At 43.4% G+C, this 24164-nt stretch overlaps 1 protein-coding gene across 2 annotated transcripts in view; it reads left to right on the forward strand.

Annotated features, from left to right (window-relative positions):
• The window catches only part of ITGA3 (integrin subunit alpha 3), a 128000-nt gene extending 104550 nt beyond the window's left edge, over positions 1-23450 (forward strand). The window contains exons 19-26 of one of the 2 annotated variants that reach the window (XM_040330812.1): positions 492-594; positions 683-859; positions 4311-4403; positions 7417-7530; positions 10329-10427; positions 15033-15158; positions 17995-18146; positions 21902-21992. In XM_040330812.1, the coding sequence (XP_040186746.1) occupies positions 492-594; positions 683-859; positions 4311-4403; positions 7417-7530; positions 10329-10427; positions 15033-15158; positions 17995-18105 (823 nt within the window). In that variant the 3' untranslated portion in view covers positions 18106-18146; positions 21902-21992. Of the gene's footprint in view, positions 1-491; positions 595-682; positions 860-4310; positions 4404-7416; positions 7531-10328; positions 10428-15032; positions 15159-17994; positions 18147-21901 lie in introns of both variants that reach the window. The other variant, XM_040330811.1, reaches the window with a different exon arrangement.
• Positions 23451-24164: the final 714 nt, after the last annotated feature.

The following is a 24164-nucleotide window of genomic DNA, read 5'->3' on the forward strand; positions in this document are numbered from 1 at the left end:
GGGCCTGTAAGGGGCCCTGGGGACAATCGGGCCCCTTACAGGTGTAATGCAATTTATTTATTTTTATGTAAAAAAAACGGGAGGGGGGCCGGCCGGCCTGTAAGGGGCCCTGGGGACCATTGGGCTCCTTACAGGTGTAATTCAAAAAATAAATACATTTAAAAAAAAATGGGAGGGGGGGGCCAGCGGGGCCTGTAAGGGAAAAAAACGGGAGAGGGGTCAGTCGGGCCCCTGGGGACCATCGGGCCCCTTACAGGTGTAATGCCTGTACCCCCCTGATGGCGGCCCTGAATAGCTGTACAACACCCAATGTGTTTGTTTTTTTTCGGCCGTCAGCTAAATCCATTTTTTCTAGCCCTGGCATTTGAGTCAATAGGAACATGTTCTCGATTTGCTGCCCATGTATACAGATTAGTTATCTCAAGTCAGAACTCATTTCATTGTGCTCCCAAGTAATACGAGAATTCTTATCTGTCTGCATCCTTCCTTAGGAATCCTGTTCATCGACAGACCTACTTTGGTGGTAAAGTGATGGGAGAGTCGGCCATGAAAAGAGTTCAAGATGTCGGAAGTCCCTTGGATTTTACTTTTAAGGTAAGGACAGAGCGGCCAACAAGAAGAAACCCTATCTTAAAGTATGGGCATTTTTTAGGGAGCTCATCCTTCTTATCTTTGTACTTAGGTTTTCAATAGTGGTGACCCTCTAAACAATCTGGGCTCTCTCATCCTGGCGGTGGACTGGCCATATGAGGTGGCTAATGGAAAATGGCTGCTTTATCCAACAGAAGTGCTGGTCGACACAGGAAATGTGACACATTGTCACCCTCCTGGACATGTCATTAATCCTTTAAATCTTACAGTAAGTATTTGTGCACTTCTACGCTGAATGTTTAATTAAGAGGTTTCCAGGCTACTAATAAGTCACCCTGCTTTTTAAATGTACAATGACATTATAAACTAATTATGAAATCAGACAGCAATAAAAACTCAACAGAACCTTTAGCTGATAAAATATGAAAAACCTCTAGTTTGAGATTTTTGAGGCAATAAAAATATCTGAAAAATAAATGTTATATAAGAATTGTATTTAGACATATAAGCATTATGGAAAAAAATAATTAAAAAAAATTCAACACAAAAATATTTGAAAAATACATTTTATATAAGAATTTTATTTAGACATATAAACATTATGGAAAAAGTTAAATCAACATGTTGAATTTTTTTCAATTACATTTTTTCATAATGTTTATGGCCCGGATTCACGTAGGAGATACGACGGTGTATCTCCAGATACGCCGTCGTATCTCTGAGTCTGAGGCGTCGTATCTTGGCGCCTGATTCAAAGAATCAGATACGCCAACATTTCTCTAAGATACTACCAGCGTAAGTCTCCTACACCGTCGTATCTTAACTGCATATTTACGCTGGCCGCTAGGGGCGTGTACGCTGATTTACGCCTAGAAATATGTAAATCAGCTAGATACGCCTATTCACGAACGTACGCCCGGCCGACGCAGTACAGATACGCCGTTTACATTAGGCTTTTTCCGGCATAAATTTACCCCTGCTCTATGAGGCGTACCAATGTTGGGTATGGACGTCGGAACAGCGTCAAATTTTTCACGTTTTACGTTGTTTGTGTAAGTCGTTCGCGAATAGGGCTGGGCGTCATTTACGTTCACGTCGAAAGCATTGGCTTTTTGCGGGTTAATTTGGAGCATGCGCACTGGGATACTTTTACGGACGGCTCATGCGCCGTTCATAAAAAGCGTCATTTACGTGGGGTCACAATAAATTTACATAACACACGCCCACATCTTCCATACGCCGGCCTATTTACGCTACGCCGCCGCAACTTTGCTTTGAGAATACTGCACTTGCCTGTCAAAGTTGCGGAGGCGTAACCTAAATAGGATACGTTTCGCCCGCACAAAGATGCGCTCTCCTACGTGAATCCGGGCCTATATGTCTAAATAAAATTCTTATATAAAGTTTTTTTTTTTAAATATTTTTATTGCCTCAAAAATCCCAAACTAGAGTTTTTTTCATATTGTATCTGTTACTATAGGGATGATGGCAATTGCACACCCAATTTCTTGAGTCTTTCTATTTTCTCAGGACCTTTAGCTTTTCCCTACTCCTATCTAAAAGTATAATTTTTGCTTAAGTTCTACTTCAAAAACTGAGTCAATAGGAGGCACAACATGACACAGCAGAAAACAAGATATCTGCAGAAGTGGGAGATGTAAAGATTCAGAAATCATAATCCTTAATGAATCTTAGGTCAAAGTGCAGTGTATTTTGCACAATTCCAAATTCCATTGTGTTCTTGTGTTGAAATATGGGGAAATGTGTAGGTCTCTGGAGTATATTGGCTGTGCATTGGTGCTAGTTTTTTCGATCATGGACATACCAACTTAATTTTGGCACCACACCCCCAGGTTAAATTGATGAACAGGGGGCAGCTGCTGGAGCCCAGGGATACAAACACACTGTCAGTTAACATCAGCTGGTCCTCTTATGTCCCCTGTGGCCGCCTACCACATGTGGTCTTTTGAAGCAGATAACCATCTGTAAATTGTGGCAGTGTTTGGATCTATTTTAAGAGACATAGAAGGCTTGTACTTCAAACTGGACAGCATCCCCTGAAGAAGCCCAACATATGGGCGAAACATGTTGGGAAGTCCATCTTACAGTGCTGTCTTGATAACATTGTGTTACACTGTACTTGCCAATTGTTACATTTAAAATATATATATATTTTGTTCTCCAAAATAAAATATAAATAATCTTTTAAATATTATATTTGATATTATTGTAACTTACTCTGCACCTAAAAAATCCCCAACACTCCCCCTGTTCATCTTGTGCATTGGTGCTGTCACATAAGAATTTCTATGACTCAGCTTGCTTTAGTCTTTGCTCAGATTTCTCATTATGCACACTAAGCACATGTCTATAGGTCCCATGATACCCGGTTTCCCTGCTTTCCAACATAGGAAACACAGGATACAATTGCCCCCCGGCATTGGAAGGGGTGCTGTAGCATTGTTAAAGTGATAAAGAGCAAGTCTAAAGGTGCCTGCTCTCCTCTCAACGTCAGCCTGCATGGAACAGCAGATAAGAGAGGTTGGCTAGCTCTGTGTGCTATCCTGCCTGAAGCCTTTCTGGGCTGCAACATAAGCAACCCATTAGAGCACCAGCTCTGCCGGGAATGGGGGGGTGACGCTAGACCGAAATTGAGGGGAGGGTTATTACTGCTCATGGTAGAAATATATCTTCTGCACAGTGTATTTATTTCAGCATAAGTTTCTCTAGTTTCTCTCTGTTTTACACAACAAAAGTGTGGCTTATGTTGATGGGCTGTATGTAATACACCAAATTTTCAACTGCAGGTTAAAGGCACCTGTCAATGAAAGAAGTGTCTCAAACCAATGACCTTGATACTGTCATGCTTACCCCTAACGCAGGTGGTCAGACACTATAGCTAGCTTCTGTGTTCTTCACCTATAGCAGCCCCCTTTCCCATAAGACAAGCAGGTCTACTGGTACTTGGTTGTCCATAGGAACTATACACAATGCTATAGTGCCTGGCTACCACGCTGGGGCAGGCGCAAACTGAGAAAAGAAAACAAGTACTTGCGGTTGGCAGACAGACAGAGTGGTTCAATGACAGTCCAGGTACAAGACAGGCAAGATTCAGAATAGTCAGGGTCAATAAATAGTCAAAAGACAGGAAGAGTTCAGAGGGTAGTCGATATCCGTTCCGAGGTTGTCAATCTAGCAGAGCAGACAACCAGGGAGCTTGGAGCACGTGTAACAAATGCAATATCAATATCACATGAGACTGCAGGCTTGGCTGGCTTAAATCGGATTTGGTCTCCACCCAGAGACTGGCCACATCAATCACCTTGCAGGTGGACAAAGAGACAGGGATGCATCATAGCCAAAATCAGGGTACTGAAATGAGACCGGCATCTGTCAAAGAACAGGAGCGTTTACACATTCCTGACAGATACAAACCCAAAGTCCATCAACATGGATCCCTACAGACTTCTCAGCTCTATTTCATGGATTTCAGAACATTCCTGCCTTCCACATTTGCAACAAAAAAATAAGGTGTCTTGGTATCCACAGACCTTGTCGGAAGATAATAAACTTCCAGTTCTTCGGTGTGAGATATGTCAGCATGCATCACATCATATATATGTACATATCATTCCAGTTATGAATTCTTTTGTATTAGTATTTTTATTATTATTATTATTATTATTGGTGGCTCTATAATGATTTTTTTTGATTTTCAGCTGGAGAATGGAAGGAGACGCAGAGATATTGTGGAATCAATAGATGTTCTTACTCTACCATCTATTAAAAGAGAGAAGCCCAACACTCAACTGGTAGGTGTCCAATTGTGGTTATGCAAAAGATGAATAAATACCATAACACTGTCACCACCAAGCAGCCATTTAGATTTTAGCCATTATTTTTGTTGTGGAAGCCTAAAAGTGCTTGCTGTGATGAATACGGGAACTTAAAGTCGTTTTGTATATGTTTACTTTTCTGTGGTTAGGACTAAAAAAAATATTCTTAAGCCAGGTAACTGTGAACTATTGTGTATGAGTATTTTGTATTTTCAAAGTAAGCCAGCAGGGTAAGCTTTCTTCACTTTTTTTTTTCAAATTTCAACTTTCTGCACTGAAAATTATCCTATTATTTGCAGAGCTCAGTAGCTGAAGGTGCAATTTCTACTCACAAGTGAATTTGTTTTTGTTTCAAGAGGACTCTATGAGTTTCAATAAGAAAGAGAGAGTCTGAAGGCCAACGACTTCTGCTATGCTCTCTGTTTAGGAAACCCTGCATGCTCTATGAATCCATTTTCATAGTTGTTCCATGCATTACATTTTTATTTTTGAAACAGAGATTTCATATATAGTTGAAAGACACAGATTAAAGCGTCATTTTGAAAAAGTCGAATCTTAAAAAATAATACAAATTAACTTAATACTTTTATGGTTCTCTTTAACCACTTACCCCCCGGAACATATTGCTGCCTAAAGACCAGAGTACTTTTTGCGATTCGGGACTGCGTCGCTTTAACAGACAATTGCGCGGTCGTGCGACGTGGCTCCCAAACAAAATTGGCGTCCTTTTTTTCCCACAAATAGAGCTTTCTTTTGGTGGTATTTGATCACCTCTGCGTTTTTTATTTTTTGCGCTATAAACAAAAATAGAGCGACAATTTTGAAAAAAATTAATATTTTTTACTTTTTGCTGTAATAAATATCCCCCAAAAATATATAAAAAAACATTTTTTTTCCTCAGTTTAGGCCGATACGTATTCTTCTACATATTTTTCGTAAAAAAAATCGCAATAAGCGTTTATTGATTGGTTTGCGCAAAAGTTATAGCGTTTACAAAATAGGGGGTATTTTTATGGCATTTTTATTAATATTTTTTTTACTAGTAATGGCGGCGATCAGCGATTTTTTTTTCGGTATTGCGACATTATGGCGGACACTTCGGACATTTTTGACACATTTTTGGGACCATTGGCATTTTTATAGCGATCAGTGCTATAAAAATGCATTAGATTACTATAAAAATGCCACTGGCAGTGAAGGGGTTAACACTAGGGGGCGGGGAAGGGGTTAAGTATGCCTGGGTGTGTTCTTACTGTGGGGGGGGGGGGGGTGGCCTCACTAGGGGAAACACTGATTTTCTGTTCATACATTGTATGAACAGAAAATCAGCATTTCCCCTGCTGACAGGAACGAGAGCTGTGTGTTTACACACACAGCTCCCGTTCCCCGCTCTGTACCGAGCGATCGCGTGTGCCCGGCGGCGATCGCGCCCGCCGGGCACACGCACGGGAGTCGGGGGCGAGCGGGGAGCGCGCGCGCGCGCCTCCGGCGGCGCGCACGCGCCCCCTAGTGGCGGCTATACGATAGGACGTATAGCTACGGGCTCTCGCCCAGGAGAGCCGACCTGCCGCCGTATAATGACGGTGCGCGGTCGGCTACTAGTTAAAAGACAAATAATGCAAGTGAGGCCCCGTACACACGTCCGAAAAACTCGACGAGCAAAACGCATTGTTTTGCTCGTCGAGTTCCTTGTGAAGCCGCCGAGGATCTCGGCGAGCCAAGTTTCCCCATTGACTAACGAGGAAATAGAGAAGATGTTCTCTATTTGGCTCGACGAGTTCCTCGTCGGTTTCCTCGGCCAAAAGTGTACACACGACCGGTTTCCTCGGCAGAATACGGCTCCCAACGAGTTTCTGGCTGAATTCTGTCGTGTGTACGGGGCCTTATGCTTTGTTTTCCTGTGGCATTTTTTTTTTCACAGTCTAACCTCCACCCACCTCACTAGAGAACCTACCTATTTTATCAAACTTGGTCCTATTATGCCTTGTACACACGGTCAGACTTTTGACCGTGAGTCCGTCAGAAGTCAGACGGAAGGAAAGAGAACAGATTCTCTATCTAAGGTACGTCGGATTTCCGACAAAAAAGTCAGATGGAGGCTACACACGGCCGGACTTTCCGAGAAAAAAAGCCTGTCACACTTTTTTTCTCGGAAAGTCCAGCCATGTGTGCAAGTTTTCTTCAAAATCTGGCAGAAGTCTGGGGGACTAAGCCACATAGGAATGCTCTGCAGAACTAGTGGTGGGTCATTGAGGAGACCAGTTGACCAGTTAAACTAGTAACACCTTGTAAAAATAGACCTTTTTTTCGATCGCCGCGATTTTTTTTAAATTTTGAATTTTTTTTCCCGGCACGTAACTTTTTTTTTACCCGACGCAACTTTATTGTCCCGTCGCAATCCACAAAGCCCGACGTAACGTAATTTCGCGCGCTGCCCGTCGGGAAAAATGACGTCACACGCATGCGCAGTACGTCCGGCGCGGGAGCGCGCCTAATTTAAATGAGAATCGCCCATTTGAATTAGGAACGCCTTGCGACGGACGGAGTTAAGTTGCACTGCCGCAATTTTCCAGGTAAGTGCTTTGAGGATCGGCACCTAACTTCGGAGAATTGCGGCAGTGTAACTTAACTCTGAAAAGTTAAGTTACGCTCCGTTTCTGAGGATTTGGCCCCTGGTTTCCAGAATACGCTTAAATTTTCGACGGCGTAGATTCAGAGTTACGACTGCGTATCTACTGATAAATCTAGCCCATACTGTTTTGGCATTGTTTATTCTTATGTAAATCATTAATGTTAAAGAATCTCACTCCTCATTGTATGTATTGGCCAATAACAATCAGATTGACACCAGCACTGGAAGATGGCTGCTACAAATGGAAAGTGTGATTGGTTGCTGTGGGTTTGTACAGGCCAATGATAATTACTGAAGTCCATCGTGTTTTGTATTTCTTACCTTCAACTGTCTGAATATGATGTTGCACGTTTACAGAAATGCAAAGGAGGCGGTGCGAACTGTGTGCGTTTCGAGTGCCCCCTGGACAATATGCAGAAGTCAGCAAGTATCATAGTAAAAGCAAGAGTATGGAACAGTACGTTCTTAGAGGTGGGTCTGATTTTTTTTTGTTCGTTATCATAGTCCAAGTCTGCAGTCACAATTTAGGGAAGGGGCATGACAGTTTGGTGGCAGTTTAGAGAGACATAAGAAAAGAGAACTTTGGATTGCGGATAGCCAGGCACCTTAGCTATGGGTTACCAACATTGTGGAGTAGGTAAAGGCAGTAAAAGTTATCAGGTAATGAGTCAGATTGCAGAGCGGTTGCCACTCTGGCTCAGTTGGGATTAGATTTGATTCCACCATTATGCACAGTACAGAAATATGTCTTCCATTTGTTAATGTTATAAAAGATATAACCTGGTAGCTGCCAGTCTTTTGCATCATAGCGGCAGTCTCCTGTAACTTGGAAGCAACCTTTTACTGCTGCAGTCTCTAACAGTTGCTTGCAATATGCATCTTTCTCTAACAGTATCTTTTAACATTAAAGTTTTTATCAACCCACAACAGTAAAATCAGACTGTATATGCAGTAAAGCATGCTTGTTATACTCACTAACTAAGGGTTTAATCCTGCCCATTGATCCTGTCTTCTCTGATCCTCCCTTCCTTCCACAGTCTCCAATCCATCTCCTGACAGTACAGAGCCTTGGGGGCAGTCTGCACATGCTTAGTTTTGTGTGTATTTCTAGCAAGTGTTTTTTTCCTTGGGAGGGTGCATGTAATCAGCGCAGAGCCAATCAGCACTGTCCAGGCTGAGGGTCAGGGGTCCTGCAGACTCATAGGACAGTTAGAGTAGAATGAAAACTCATCCTACAAGCTTTAACCAGACACTGATATAAGATATAAGACTGCTATATACTGCTGACGAGAAAAGGTATCCACCAGTTTATATTTAGTAAAATAATTGCATTTCCATTTTATGTGTACTGTGGGAGACCAGATATAGTGAATGCAGAGTCCTGGGTTTAGTAACACTTTAAGGCTCAGTCTTGTAAAATGGCAACAGTAAAAGTGGGTGTCAGATAGGGATGCAGATAGAATTTCAGTGTGGCAGGTCATGGGTACAAGTCAATTGTGGGTAAGTTGCAGGCGTGGGTCAATGCCAATTCTGCAGAAACTGACCCACACATGTCTCTATTAAGCAACTGTTAAGACACTACAGTGGCATGACGGCTTTACATTGACTTTATACAACAATAAAATAATCGGATCCAGGTGTCATGTTTTTGAAAGCTAGTGGGACAAGATGAAACATTATTAGAATTGTTGTTCCAAGTTTATGGTCTTCACAAAGACTTTTTTTAGCTTTTATTTGCTTTATATATCTTGTACAGGATGCCAAGGATGTGTCCTGGACTGCAGGAATATTTCCCTACTATTTGGGCTGTGGTCCCTATAAGGAACATTTTTGTAGTGCTCAGGGGTTCATACCCATGAAGGGTGAGGGGTTTCTAGGGTAGTTTGCTTGGAGAGCAGAGGACTGGTTTCTAGCACGCTCAGGATTGGTAAATCTTAATTTGGGACTTAAAGGTTCACAGAGACTTTGGGTGTAAAAGAACCTCCAAACCTTGATTACAGGGACTTTGATATGGAAAGGGTTATGCTACATGCATGGGAGTCTTGAAAAGCAGCAGGAAGGAAGCATCATCTGTCTATGAGGTAGTATGGAGGGGGCCACAGCTGTCAACAAGTGTGGACTCTCTAGAACAGTGGTTCTCAACCTGGGGGTTGGGACCCACTCGGGGGTCGAATGATGATTTGCTGGGGGCCACTGAATCCTGGGCTGTTTTTGACACCCACGCCGCTCTCCCAGCTAGGCTGTTCCTGGAGCCCGCGGCCGCCCACTCAGCCTCTTCGAAGCCTCCCGTTGAGTTCACAGAATAGCTTGGGGGCAGAGACTAGAGGTCAGCTGACTTGTCAGGAATGTGAAGTGGGAGGGGCTGGAGGAGACCCTATCTCCTGATTTCGGCATAGGTGTCACTGCAACAAGACACCACAAAGTCGGAGACACAGTGAAGCCGGAGACGCAACGAGTTACCATACTACCTGTGATTATAGTTGCAATTAAAAGTCCCCACTACAGTGCGCAGATCAGCAGATGACCTTGATCAAGAACGCCTAAGTTGGTTGATCAGAAATCCCCCCAGTATTGGCACTCATCCCAACTCCCCGCCAGCACTGCCACTCCTCCCATCCTTCCACCCCCCCAAGAAGTAAGAGAAGGGAAAAAAAATAGAGAATACATGGAAGGGAGAGGAAAAGAGGGGGAGGAACAAAGAAAAAATGGATCGAGAATAAGAGAAAGAACCAGAAATATGGCTAGAGAGAGGGATGAGGGAAAAAAGCAAGAAATTAGGATAGAGAGAGATAAAAGGGAAAGAAAGGAGAACAAAGAGAAAGAGTGGTACATCCTAAATGTACCATAAGGTTATCTTGCCATGGGTGCTGACAACCCACGCTACAAAAAATATTTTACTGTTAGGGGTCCCCACAACTTGGGAAATTTTACCAAGGGGTCACGGCACTAGAAAGGTTGAGAGACACTGCTCTAGAAACTAAGCTTCTGTGGCTCCTGTGGATTGACATGTGCCTCAAAGCAGATGGGAACCCTAAACTCCAGTGCGGGACTGAGGTACTGGCGGTGAGCCATACTGCGTGATTTTCTGTATACCTGGTCTATGAACTGTTTGCTTTATTTTTTAATTTGAAAGACCAATAAAGGACTGTCTGACGGTGATCCTAAGTCTCCATATCGCAATCTACTTGTGACATAAATACTGCTTAAATCTAAAGCATCTTGTTTTGTTTTTCAATGCATCCAACACCAACCTTCTTATATCCTACCAGGATTACAGACTGGTGGACAGAGTATGGGTGGAAGGCACAGCAGAACTGTATCTAAAAACCAATGTTCCATCTATAAACATGCAGACACACCATGTAATGGTATGTATCCTCTATGTTTAAATGTATTCATTAAAAATCATTCAGTGTATTTTTGTATTATTTTCAAATACAGCTAAAATTCCGTTGTAGTGCACATGTGCTAACAGTGAGCATGCTAACAGCAGGAGAGAGCAAACTGAGGACAACCAATGGCGCATCAATGTACTGTTGCTTCTTTATTGGCTAGTCTACAGATGGGGCATGTGTTCTTCAACACTGCCACTGCAGTGAAAGTTAGGGAAGTAGCTTCAGCAGTAGACCGCAATCAAAATTGTAAATTAAACATTATGGGCCAGATCCTCAAAAGAGATACGGCGGAGTAACTGCTGTTACTCCGTCGTATCCCTGGTCCTAACTATGGAACTGATCCACAGACTCAGTTTCCCATAGTTAGGACGAAGATCCGACATGTGTAATTGAATTACACTGTCGGATCTTAAGGATGCAATTCTAGGCCGGCCGCTAGGTGGCGAGGCCATTGCGGCCGGCGTAGAATATGCAAATGACCAGTTACGGCGATCCACGAACGCTCGGACGGGCCCGTCGCTAGAAATCTACGTCGTTTACGTCGAGTTCCGCCGCGTAAAACTAGGGCTAAGCCCTAGTTCTCTTAAGCCATGTTAAGTATGGCCGTCGTTCCCGCGTCGAATTTTAAATTCTACGTCATTTGCGTAAGACGTCCGTGAATGGCGCTGGACGCCATTTACGTTAACGTCCAAGCAAATGACGTCGGAGCGACGTCAGTTAGCGCAATGCACGTCGGGTAAGTTACCCGACGGAGCATGCGCAGTACGTCCGGCGCGGGAGCGCGCCTAATTTAAATGGGACTCGCCCATTTGAATAGGAACGCCTTGCGCCGGACGGATTTAAGTTACAGCGCCGCAAATTTCCAGGTAAGTGCTTTGTGGATCGGCACCTAACTTGGGAGATTTGCGGCAGTGTAACTTAACTCTGAAAAGTTAAGTTGCGCTCGGCGACTGTGGATCTGGCCCTATATACCTAGAAGGAGCATAGTTTATATGTTGAGTAGTCCAGTTTTTCATCCAGATGTTGCTGTGTTGTACCAGTCTAGACCACACCCTTTGAGATGTAATGCAGTAATCCTGTAACATACCTGCTGGTGAAACTGGAGCACTTTCTTGTGTGTTGACTAAATAGCGTTAGCGCACTGAGCTGGTATTGCTTCTTAACCATTTCAATACGGGTCATTTTCACCCCCTTCCTGCACAGACCAATTTTTAGTTTTCAGCGCTGTCGCACTTTGAATGACAATTGCACATGGCTTCCCAAACAAAATTGACGTCCTTTTTTCCCCACAAATTTAGCTTTCTGTTGGTGGTATTTGATTACCTCTGCCGAGCGACAATTTTGAAAAAAACACAATGGCCCGGATTCACAAAGCACTTGCGCCGACGTATCTCGAGATACGCCGCGTAAGTGAAACTATGCGCCGTCGTATCTATGCGCCTGACCCACAAACTAAGATACGCCTAAAAACAGGCTTCATCCGACCGACGTAACTTGCCTACGCCGGCGTAGAGTGGGTGCATATTTACGCTGGACGTATTTGACGCTTCCATTGATTTTCTATTTACATATACAAATGAGGGAGATACGCCGATTCACGAACGTACGTCCGTCCGACGCAGTGCCCGTAAAGTTGTACGTCCGGCGTAAAGTTATGCCCCATAAAGGAGGTGAAACTCAGCAGCATCAGCAAAGGGCTGCACCAGGGAACTCAAGCCGACATATTTTACGTTGTTTACGTTGGACGTGAATATGGCTGGGCGTAGGTTACGTTCACGCCGTAGGCAGTGATCCGTCGTATCTTAGGCAGTTGTTCCGACGTGATTGTGAGCATGCGCACTGAGATGCGCCCACGGGACGGCGCATGCGCAGTTGGCCAAACGTATCTGTCTGGCGCTCAGCCCATCATTTGCATGGGGTCACGCCTCATTAGCATGGCTCACACCCACTTCCACTTACGCCGACTTACGCCAGAGAAACCCAGATTTGGGAGGAAGTGCTTTGTGAATCCAGTGCTTGCCTCTCTGCGCTGCGTCGGCGTAGCATAAATGAGATACGCTACGGCGGCATAAATATGCGCCAGTGTATGTGAATCCGGGCCAATATTTTTTACTTTAATTTTTTAATTTAATAAATATCACAATTTTTATTTATTTTTTGTAATTTTTTTCCTCAGTTTAGGTCGACATGTATTCTTCTACATATGTTTGGTAAAAAATGGCAATAAGAGTATATTGAATGGTTTGCGCAAAGTTATAGCGTCTACAAAATAGGGGATAGATTTTATGGCATTTTTATTAATAATTAATTTTTATTAGAAATTGCGGCGATTAGCGATTTTTATCATTACTGCGAAATTTGGATTTATTTTTATTTTTTTACTAGTAATGGCGGTGATCTGCGATTTTTATTGTTACCGTGACATTACGACGAACATATCGGACACTTTTGACACATTTTTAGGACCATTCACATCTATAAAAGCTATAGAACTGCACTGATTAATGTGTAAATGTGACTGGTAGGGAAGGGGTTAACACTAGGGGGCGATCAAGGAGTTAAATATGTTCCCTATGGAGTGATTCGAACTGCAGGGGGAGGGGACTCACAAGGGGAGAAGACCGATCTGTGTTCCTCTGTACTGGGAACACACATTGGTCTCCTCACCTCTGACAGGCCATGGATCTGTGTGTTTACACACACAGATCCATGGTCCTGCCATGATCATGGTCAATCGCAGGTGCCCGGCGGACATCGCGGCTGCCGGGCACACGCATCGGGCCCTGAGCGATGCTGCGGGAGCACGCACGCCCCCTAGTCGGCCGGAAAGCCCAGGACGTCATATGACGTCCTCCCCAGCATGGGATATCCCTCCTGTGGATGTCATTTGACAATGGGCGGGGTATTGAAGCAGTTAAAGTATAAATAAATTATTGTCAAAAGTATTGGGACACCTGTTTTTACACGCACATGAACTTTAATGGCATCCCAGTTTTCGTCTGTAGGGTTCAATATTGAGTTGGCCCCCCCTTTGCAGCTATAACAGCTTCAACGCTTCTGGGAAGGCTGTCCACAAGGTTTCGGAGTGTGTCTATGGGAATGCTTGACCATTCTTACAGAATCGCATTTGTGAGTTCAGGTACTGATGTTAGATGAGCCTTCCCAGAAGACTTGAAGCTGGGATGCCGTTAAAGTTCATGTGTGTGTAAAGGCAGGTGTCCCAATACTTTTGGTAATATATAGGTAGATTCACAAAGAGTTAGGCCGGCTTATCAGTAGATAAGCCGACCTAACTCTGAATATACGCCGGCGTTTGTTTAAGCGTATGCTCAAACAGAGATACGCTTAAACAAAGCTAAGATAGGCCGGCTTGCGCCGTTCTATCTTAGCTTGCAATGTTTCTGATGGCCGCTAGATGGCGCTTTCATTGCGGCCGGCGTAGATTATGTAAATGAGGGGATACGCCGATTCACGAACGTACGCCAGGCCTACGCCGTCGAATTACGTCGTTTACGTAAGGGATAGGCCGCCTAAAGTTAGAGCTATGCTCTAGTGGCCTAGCCAATGTTAAGTATGGCCGCCGTTCCCGCCGCAAAATTCGAAATGTTAACGTCGTTTGCGTAAGTCGTCCGCGAATCGGGATTTACGTCGTTTACGTCCACGTTGAAATCAATAGGCCTGTACGGCGTACTTAGCCGCAATGCGCACTGGGAAATGTAGTCGCCCGGCGCATGCGCAGTGTCAAAAAACTTAAAAAAACGTGAGGTCAAGCCTCATTTCCATACAACACGCCCCCCTCCAAGTCATTTGAATTAGGCGCCCTTACGCCCGCTCGTTTGAGGCTACGCCGCTGTAGATTAGCAGGTAAGTGGTTTGAAAATCACTACTAGCCTAGTTAATTTACCGCGGTGTAGCCTAAACAGGCTAGGCTAGGCCGCCCTAAAGTTACACCAATGTACGTGAATCTACCTAATAGTGTACAGGTTTAGCAAAAAATGTATTCATAAAAAAAGAAAAAAAAATGTATTAAAAAAAGCCATGTAAATTGATTATTGTTACAAAATAATTGGTTGAGCTTTAGACCCTAGTATGAAAAAGTAGTCTTCCTTTTCTAGACAAAGGCAGTTCCCCCGAAACTGATGGGCCAGGGAAGTTGCTTAATACATCAACAGTAGATACTTTAGATCAACAAAAGCACCAATTGGTAGTTGCAAGTATAGTAAGTTTGCAAGTCTAGTAAGTTTTAATTGGTCACAGCAAATTTTGCACAAATAGAATTCATCTTTCATAGGCTCACCAGTCCCGCTCTATCAGCGCTTATAATGATAGAATTTTTTTTAAATTGGACCAAGGCAGGTATCTTTGATGGATAAGGTTATAAGTACCGAGACTCCTTCAGGTAGCTGCCCTAACAGCCTGGAAATTGTTTGATATTCAGTAAATTTAGCAAATGAGATTTCACCCAGTTAGGATTTATATTAACTTTAGGCTGAAACAAGATATTTTTGATACCGTTTAAATAGATTTTTATCTCAACTACTGTGTTTGTTTCCCTTTCCGTTTGTTTCTGGCTCACAGTTTTCCGTCGCTATAGACTCCGAATTAGAAGAAGCCCCACCAACTGAAATTCCACTGTGGCTGATTCTTGTGTCAGTAGGATCTGGAGTTTTGCTATTGGGAATCATCATTATATGCCTGTGGAAGGTAAGGAGTGTCTATCATGATGTTATAATAAAATAGGTTTTGTTGTGTAGTGATAGGCTGAAGGCATTCCAGATACTACAGGTGAGATTAGAGGTGTACTGGACCTTAAACTTGCAGTTGTATAAAAAAGTAAAGACCCAAAAGAAACATTACTCTATATGACCTCAATCCTATTAAACCATTAGAGGAGGGTGATTTGTGACAAGGCAGCCCTATTCTCAACCAGGGTTCAATGGAACTCTGGAGTTCTTCCAGAGGTTGCTAGGGTTTCATAGAGCTGTGCCTGATTAAATTCCCATTTGATGGTACCTGCCAGTGGCGGCTGGTGCTCCAATTTTTTTTGGGGGGGGCGCAAACAAACTGAAAAAAAAAAAACATCAATTGCAGCCACTGTGTCCATCAAACGCAGCCACTGTACCCATAAATTGTCGCCACTGTGCAATCAAACGCAGCCACTGTACCCATAAATTGCCGCCACTGTGCCATCAAACGCAGCCACTGTACCCATAAATTGCCACCACTGTGCAATCAAACGCAGCCACTGTACCCATAAATTGCCGCCACTGTATCCATAAATTGCCGCCACTGTGCAATCAAACGCTGCCACTGTACCCATAAATTGCTGCCACTGTACCCATAAATTGCCGCCACTGTGCGATCAAACGCAACCACTGTACCCATCAATTGCTGACACTGTGCCCATCAATTGCCACCAGTGTGCCCCATCAAATGCTGCCAGTGAGCCTATCAATTGCCGCTACTGCGCCTCATCAAATGCTGCCAGTGTGCCCATCAATTGCCGCTACTGTGCCCCATCAGATGCTGCCAGTGTGCCCATCAATTGCCGCTAATGTGCCCCATCAAATGCTGCCAGTTTGCCGATCAATTGCTGCTACTGTGCCCCATCAGATGTTGCCAGTGTGCCGATCAATTGCCGCTACTGTGCCCCATCAGATGCTGCCAGTGTGCCCATCAATTGCCCCTACTGTGCCCCATCAGATGCTGCCCGGCACTTACCTGTCTCGCAGCAGGGCAGCGGTGGTCTCCTGCATGTCCTCCATGTCTTCTTCCGTCCTCTCTCAGGCATCCAATCACAGCGCCTGACATTTCAGCCAATCAGGTGACCGGTAACAGACCCGGCTACCTGATTGACTGAGCGGAGGTTCAGTGTTAGCAAAGTGAATTCCTTCTCTTTGCAAACACACAGCTGAGTGAACAGTGAACGCCCAGCATGGCGCCCGCTGTTCACATTTTTTGGCACCTATTAGAGCCTATGGTGCTTCCAAAAAACACTATGGTGTTCTCCCGGCAGGGGGTGGGAAGCAGTCCTGGCCGGGAGAACACACATATAGCCGCTAGCAATAATCTGTGAAAAAAACGACAGACTGGTTATACCTAAGTTGATTGATCGATCAATCGATCAATCAACTTGGGTACAAGCAGCCTGCTGTCTATGGCCAGCTTAGGGGTTTTTAATGTTCATATGCTTTTTCTTATCACCAACAGCTGGATGCATTGTATGGTTGGGCTTTGAAGTGAAGGTGTCATTGAGCAACCCAAAGTAAAGATGCATTATATTCTAGTTGTGATTACCATAAGGCGTTGTGCCATGAGTTCCATTTGGCTTACTGGAACTAAGAGCGGCCTAGACCTATTAAACCCAGATCTCATGTGGAATGCCAATGCTTACCCCCAACCTGAAATGGGCAAGGTCGATATCTTCTCCTTGGCTTCCTTTAGGTACTACTTCTTCAGAATACACCTGCATACACCGGAGTTACTGTACCAAGGCACTGTACCAAGAATACTGCTCAGTGCGAATAGGCAGGTCAGCTTGATGTATTGCTGGAAAGAAACATGTCTTCTGCAATAGAAAGCTGCCTGCTCGAAAAAATGTATTTCGTTCAATTTTAGCAAACCCCCTTCACTGACCTCCCACAATGCACTGCAGGACGCTAAGTAAGCTACTGAGAGGTATTTGCATTGTAGTTGTGGATTCATGCATAAGCATCAACCTATAGATACATCTGCAGTATATGAAATGCATGCAGTCTGCAGTCTGCATCTCCGGCGTGCCAAGGTATTATGGAGCTCCATTACTGTCTGTAATTTACTTTGGGTTGCTTAGTGATGTGTTTATTTTAACTACTTTCTTTTTACCTGCTCTCTATTTCACTGGTGCTTTTTTTCTGAGAGTGTGCTGCTAAGTGTAAGGCCTTGTACACACGCATGGTTTTCTTGGCAAGAAAGCTGCTGGCAGAGCTTTCTTGCCCAGTATACCGAGCGTGTGTACGAGGCTTTGAGGTTTCTCATCAAGAAAACTGCCCAGAATCTCAACGAGAAAAATAGAGAACCTGCTCTCTAATTTCTCGTCGTGAGATTCTATGCAGTGTTTTCCTGCCGAGAAACCCGAGCGTGTGTATACTTACCTCTCCATGGAAACCCGCACATGCTCAAAATGACTTTGACGCATGTGCGGTAGCTTCCAAAGAATAGGGTAAAGCAAGATGGCGGCGACGGCATCGAATGTGACGAGTGCTTGCTCGTCGTACTCGATGACGTTACTGCGTTCGTGCCATTCAAAAGAACGGTGGTTCTTTTGAATGGAGTGTGAGTACATTCGGCCGGCAAGAGAATCTTGCCAAGAATCTCATCAGGAAACAACGTTTTTTTCCTGACGAGATTCTGGGCTGTGTGTACAGGGCTTCATTCCACATTTCCAAACCTGTGCTGTTCTTTAGCTCTCTAGCCCTCTATATATTTTTGAAAAACAAACCTTTTCTTCAAAACTGTATACCTGTATTGAACAATCCATGACCCCTCTCCTGCCTTGTAGTGTGGATTCTTCCGGAGGGCCAACACCCGTGCCAAGTATGAGGTCAGAGGTCAGAAGGCTGAGATTAAGGTGCAACCATCAGAGACTGAACGACTAACACAGGATTCCTGAATACGACCTCTGACCCGTGACCCCCCATCCCTGCCCCTCGGGTAACCAAACAAGATCAGCTTCATCTTGTAGACCTTTCTCAGTCTTCCAACTTACGTACTCTGTGCACATGCTCTGATCTTCTTGCACCAACTTAATCTCTTTACCAGTTTGATCTCTCTTATAACAAGTTAAACTTTAGTACTCTGGCTATAGATATCTATATGGAGTCTGTTTCTGTGTATCTCTGTTTAGTCATTTGAAGAATAAGTATAATCTGCTGTTGTAACCTTCTATTCTTCTGTCCACTTTCGTCACATTTCTTGAAATACAGCATTTCCCAAATCCATCTCTGCACTTGAATAACACTAGTTTATCACCTCCGTTTTCTAACTTCTTCATTGTCTTTAAATTCCACCCAAACGTTCTCTTCCCTTACTATTTCTGGTTGGTAACAGTCCACCCAAATCAACTATGTCTGTAATTATGCTACCCCATCATACACTCTGCTACCACATTTCTACCATCTCTCTAAGTCTCCCAGACCTTAACTGCAACCTTATCCTTCATAATTACTAACTAGCTATGAGGGGAGTAACTATGCATGATGGGGCCCCATAGCAGAACTATTAAGAGGACCATTGCACTCCACTCTCCATCCCTAAAGCAATCCTTCTAGAAATACAGAATCCAGGTTGTCTTTATATTTTATAGAGGTTATCAAAATGTATTCTGTATAAATTATAATGTACAGACCCCCGATATCGATAGGACTCATAGCATAGCTCCCAACTGTCCCTGATTTGGAGGCACTGTCCCTGATCTGGAGCAATGTCCATCTGTCCTTCTTTCCTTCTCATTTGTCCCTCATGTTGGTCTGATCTATATAGTTGTATATAAAATGCATGCTTTTTTTCTTTCAAAACGTTTTTCCCAGTGCTAAACCTTTCATCCAAATTCTAAATTGTGAATTTTAAAAGCCAATATAAAGGAATAGTAGTGGTAAAAAAAGCCCTTGTGGATTTAATTAACCTTTTTTTTTGTTAATTCTCCTTTAAGGGGGTGTGGCAGGGGGCGTGTCCTATGCCTACATACATTTGCTAGTAGGTGTCCCTCATTCCCATCTCAAAATGTTGGAAGGTGTGCAATAGCAATATCTCTGCCAACATGAAACTTCTCCTGTCCATCTGAAAGTATTTTGAATACAGTAGAGAATGGATAAGATTGATGTCAAGTTTATTTTTTATTTATTTATTTTTCTGTCTGTGTCCCATTCAGGAGATTGCCCTTCTTTTCTTCTATTAGGGACACAACAGCAAAGGAAAATCCAATTTTTCACTGTTGTCATTAGGACACGTGTCTCTGTTGGAACCTTTACCCTCAACTCTAATGCCGCATACACATGACCGCTTTCCATGACGTGAAAAATGCCATTTTTTAAATTGGTCATTAAAAACGATCGTCTGTAGGCTCGAGAGCATTTTTCTTGATGTGAAAAATGGACATTCAAAATTTATAACATGCTCTAATTTTTCGCGCCGTTTTTCACGTTGGAAAAAATGGTCGTCTGTAGGCTTTAACGACGGGAAAAAAACGCACATGCTCAGAAGCAAGTTATGAGACGGGAGCACTCGTTCTGGTAAAACTAGCATTTGTAATGGAGATAGCGCATTCGTCATGCTGTAACAAACTGAAAAGCACGAAGACTGAAAAGCGCAAATCGTCTCTCACAAAACTTTTACTAACACGAAATCGGAAAAAGCAGCCCAAAGGGTGGCGCCATTCGAATGGAACTTCCCCTTTATAGTCCCGTCGTACGTGTTGTACGTCACCGCGCTTTGCTTGAGCATTTTTTTTCATGATCGTGTGTATGCAAGGCAGGCTTGACAAGAATCAGGTCGAGAAAAACGTTGTTTTTCCCATGACATGAAAAATGGTCGTGTGTACGCGGCTTAAGACAGGCATAGATTATGCCATTTTCTTTATTGCAACTGTGTCCCTCCAGCATAGCTATTTTGTTTTCCCAGCAGGGGGTGACGGGAGGTGCGTGGAGCCATCCCTGCCAGGAGAACACAATGATTATTGCTAGTAGTGGCTATAGCTGCTGGCAATAATCGAATGCCAAAAATTTGACACGCTGGTTTGTCCCCAAGTCGATCAATCGATCGACTTGGGTACTATCAGCCTTCCGATAGGTGGATCGAATCTCATACAGTTCCTTCTGAACCGGCCAAGATTCGATCCATCTATGGTATCTAAGATTTGGGATTTCGTATCACTTTTTATTCCGGGGCAATGGTCAAGACAAAAAAAAAAGAGAAGGTGAATCTTCCCACAGAGTTCAAAGACAACAAAAAGACCCGACAGATTTCAACACGTTTTTACTTTATCAAAAATAGAAAAACGCTTTATGGATTTAGATACATTTCAATGCATTGTTCCTCAACTTCCTTGCCTGTAACAGGAAACTTCATATCCTCTCCTGTTTCATTGTGTTTTCATTAAAACCTCTACTAACCTGACATATCTTGTTCCATTTACATAATGCTCATTTATTCTCAGTTTTAATTCCCAGCCTTCTATTGTCCATTTTTACTGGTTGTATCTTCTTCTGCTGTACTTTTCCATATCTTTTTTTGGCTACACATCCATTGGAAACCTCTCTCATTACAATTTGTCTCCATTATGTTATATGCCTCATCTTCCCTTTCTTCTAACCAGTCTTTCCATCCACTGAAAAATTGTTTGTTTGCAACTAGAGCTGCACGATTCTGATCAAAATGAGAATCACGATTCTTTTGCTTAGACTAAAGATCACTATTCTCTCACAATTCTCAAAAACTGAATGCCAGAACCCCCCCCCCCCAAATAAATGTGATTTATCTGAAAATATGAATATATAAAAAAGAGACCAGTGATATGTCTATAATGTTAAAGACCATATAACTCCTATGAAAAAAGCAGATTCTGCTTTTTTCATAGGAGTTATATGGTCTTTAACATTATAGACATATCACTGGTCTCTTTTTTATACATCAGAAGCAGTACCGCCAGCAACCATTGGGTGGCGCATGGATACACACGGTTGTACAGAACTGTGAGAAAGATTAATACATCAGAAGCAGTACCGCCAGCAACGACTGGATGGCGCATGGATACACACTACAGTTGTATAGAACTGTGAGAGAAGCCCAGGCATCCATCCAGCGGTGCAGGCTGCTGACGTCGGTTCCTATATCGGCGCCATTTGCGTGCCACGCTGGTTATGTGGAACCAGCGGTGACCCAAAAGAATCGTGGGTGGGGAGAATCGAGATCGCGATTCTCTCCGCGATTAATCGTGCAGCTCTATTTGCAACCCTCCTCTTCTCTTTCTCACTGCCGACCTGCACCTTCTATTCTTCTTTATGTCCCATTCATTGAAACCTTCTCTAATTGCAACATGTCTCCATTATATCATATGTATCACCTTCCCTTTTTTATATCTGGTCTTTCCATCCACTGAAAATTGTTCCTTTGCAACCCTGCTTTCCTCTTTTCTCACTGCTGACCGGCACCTTCTACACTTCTTTGGAAATGTCTCTAATTACAACGTGTCTCCATTATATCATATGCATCACCTTCCCTTTCTTCTATCCAGTCTTTACATCCACTAGAAAATTGTTCCTTTGCAACCCTTCTCTCCTCTTTTCTCACTGTGACCTGCGACTTCTACTCTTCATTATGACCCATACATTGGAACTTTCTCTAATTACAACCTTCTCTTTGTCCCACCCATACCTTCCCTTCCCTGTTTCTTTCCACCCACCATCTCATAGGTTGGATTTTTCCATACCGTCAGACACTACGGTCTGAGACAGACTCACTATGCCGTGTGCGTCCCTCAAGAAGAGAGGCAGAAGCTGTGCGGCAGGCTACCACACAGCCAGAAGCATTGGGTCACCACCTGGAAAGAAGCTGCCAGATACTACTGAAGGACCAAAGCATTTTAGCTGCCAATACTCAATCTAGAGCTGGACTCTTACCCTCTGTGATGACAGTCACTTTGGTCAAAAGGATATTTGGGGACACTGGGGGGGTGTATGCGTTATATTATGAACAAACCTATGTAGAGAAAAATATTTTATTATGCTTTGACAGCAAAAAGACTAAGTGTTCGCATGACGCTGGATTAAGCAGGGGCTCTTTCTGTTGTCCAAAAGCTGCACCGAAATTCGGACCCTCGAAATAAAAGACATAAGGGGGTGCAACCAATAATCACAGAATCCGTTAACACTGGAAAGGGATCAACTTCTCACTGGAATCCTGAAACGGGAAAGAGGCTGATGGTAATGTGACAATGGAAAGGGAGGGTACGAATTAACTTCTTTTTTAATCTGTGACACTGGATTGGGAGGGGGGGTTATTTTAAAAAATATAGGTACCAATTCTTATATGAAACTATGCTGTGACACTGGAAGCAAAGGATTATTTATCTCTGAAAACAGACACTGGAGGAGAAATATCTTCTGACGTTCAAAAACACACTGGAGAAGAACTATCTTCTAAAATTTAAGTCGACACTGGAGTAGAACTATCTTCTGATAACTGAAGGGACCCTACTGCTTGATTTGTAACACTGGAGGATATACCACTATGTAACACAGGTAGATGCGGTCCAATGGGAACGTTAAAAAAGGAGCAGGCTGAACCATTAATGATATTATGTATACCAGTCGGCATGAACATACTTGACCCAACATTCCCAAGCTTGAGGAACAAAGGTGTTCAGCTTTGAAATTGCTACCTATGCAGGACCTAATTGCCATAGATCTGTAGGCTGACGTGACTCACAGATTGTCGCCAACACTCTATAAAAAAAAAAAGAACACGCCTATACTCGATAAAAAAAAAAAAATGCAGCAGAACCAGGCAAATTGGAAGAAGGGCGAGATGGTCCTTCCAGGTCTGCAAGCAAAAAAGACAAAGCTTGTGACACTGGACAAATGGATTTCCTCACTGCTGTTACTCTGTGTCGTAAAATATATATTGCACATATTATTGAACCATGCACCATAAAGCAATGAACATGTATAGTTTAAAATATATAATTCAGCTGCATAAACCTCCAAAAAATACATATCATATTTACCATAGACATTGTATGGAAATAACCGGTATACAAGAATATACTGTAGGATCTAAGTCGTGGCGTTTAGATTCCAAAGTTGTCATATACATATCAGTGCTGTACCCACTCCTTGGGTAATGTCTCGTAAATATGGTATATAGAACACTCCTATTGACCATTATGTTCATTTTGCCCTAAGTCTGCTGAAAATATTATAGAATCCTGTAATAAAAAAAATAGAACTTTGTTTTCTTTTATATTTGTATACGTTTTTTGTGACTTTATAGCTCCTGTTGCAGAAGCAAGAAAGTGAAAAGAACAACCAACTTAAAATATATCTCTAGCCAAAAAAATGTTTTGAGTGTATGTAACCCGGAATCTGTTTTTTCATTATGTTTGGCATAAGGTTTCACTGTATATCAGGAGTGCCCAAAATTTTGAAGAGTGACGGCAACTTAAGCGATGAGCGGTGCGGACGGATAATAGGCCTGTGTCCACTCTGCATATGCTCTAGTCCAGGGGTGCCCAACCAGCGGCCCGGGGGCCACATGTGGCCCACGAAGCCCTCTGATGTGGCCCGCGACCTCCTGCTTTGGGATAGTGGGTTCGCACTCCCAGATAGCAGGTTCCCGACCCATGTAAAAGCAGCCTTAGGCCCATTTCACGTGATCGGTTCAACCCACACAGACCCTCTATTCATCTCTATGGAGTGGCAGATGTAAACAGACTTGTGTCCATTTGCACCCACTTACTTCCAATCCACAAAAAAAAAAAAACAGAAGGGGATCTGTCCCCTTCCATCTGGTTGGATCGGATGGGAGGGCCCACAGAGTAGAGTGGGCTGTGTCCGTGTCCGCTCTGCATATACAGAGCGGACACGGATTCTGTCTTCCGTCCGCTCCACTTAATGTGGCCCGCGACCAGTTACCAAGTTGCTTATGTGGCCCTCGCTCTTCAAAAGGTTGGGCACC

The sequence above is a fragment of the Rana temporaria genome, chromosome 12, assembly GCF_905171775.1.
Source record: "Rana temporaria chromosome 12, aRanTem1.1, whole genome shotgun sequence".
Classification (NCBI taxonomy): domain Eukaryota; kingdom Metazoa; phylum Chordata; class Amphibia; order Anura; family Ranidae; genus Rana; species Rana temporaria.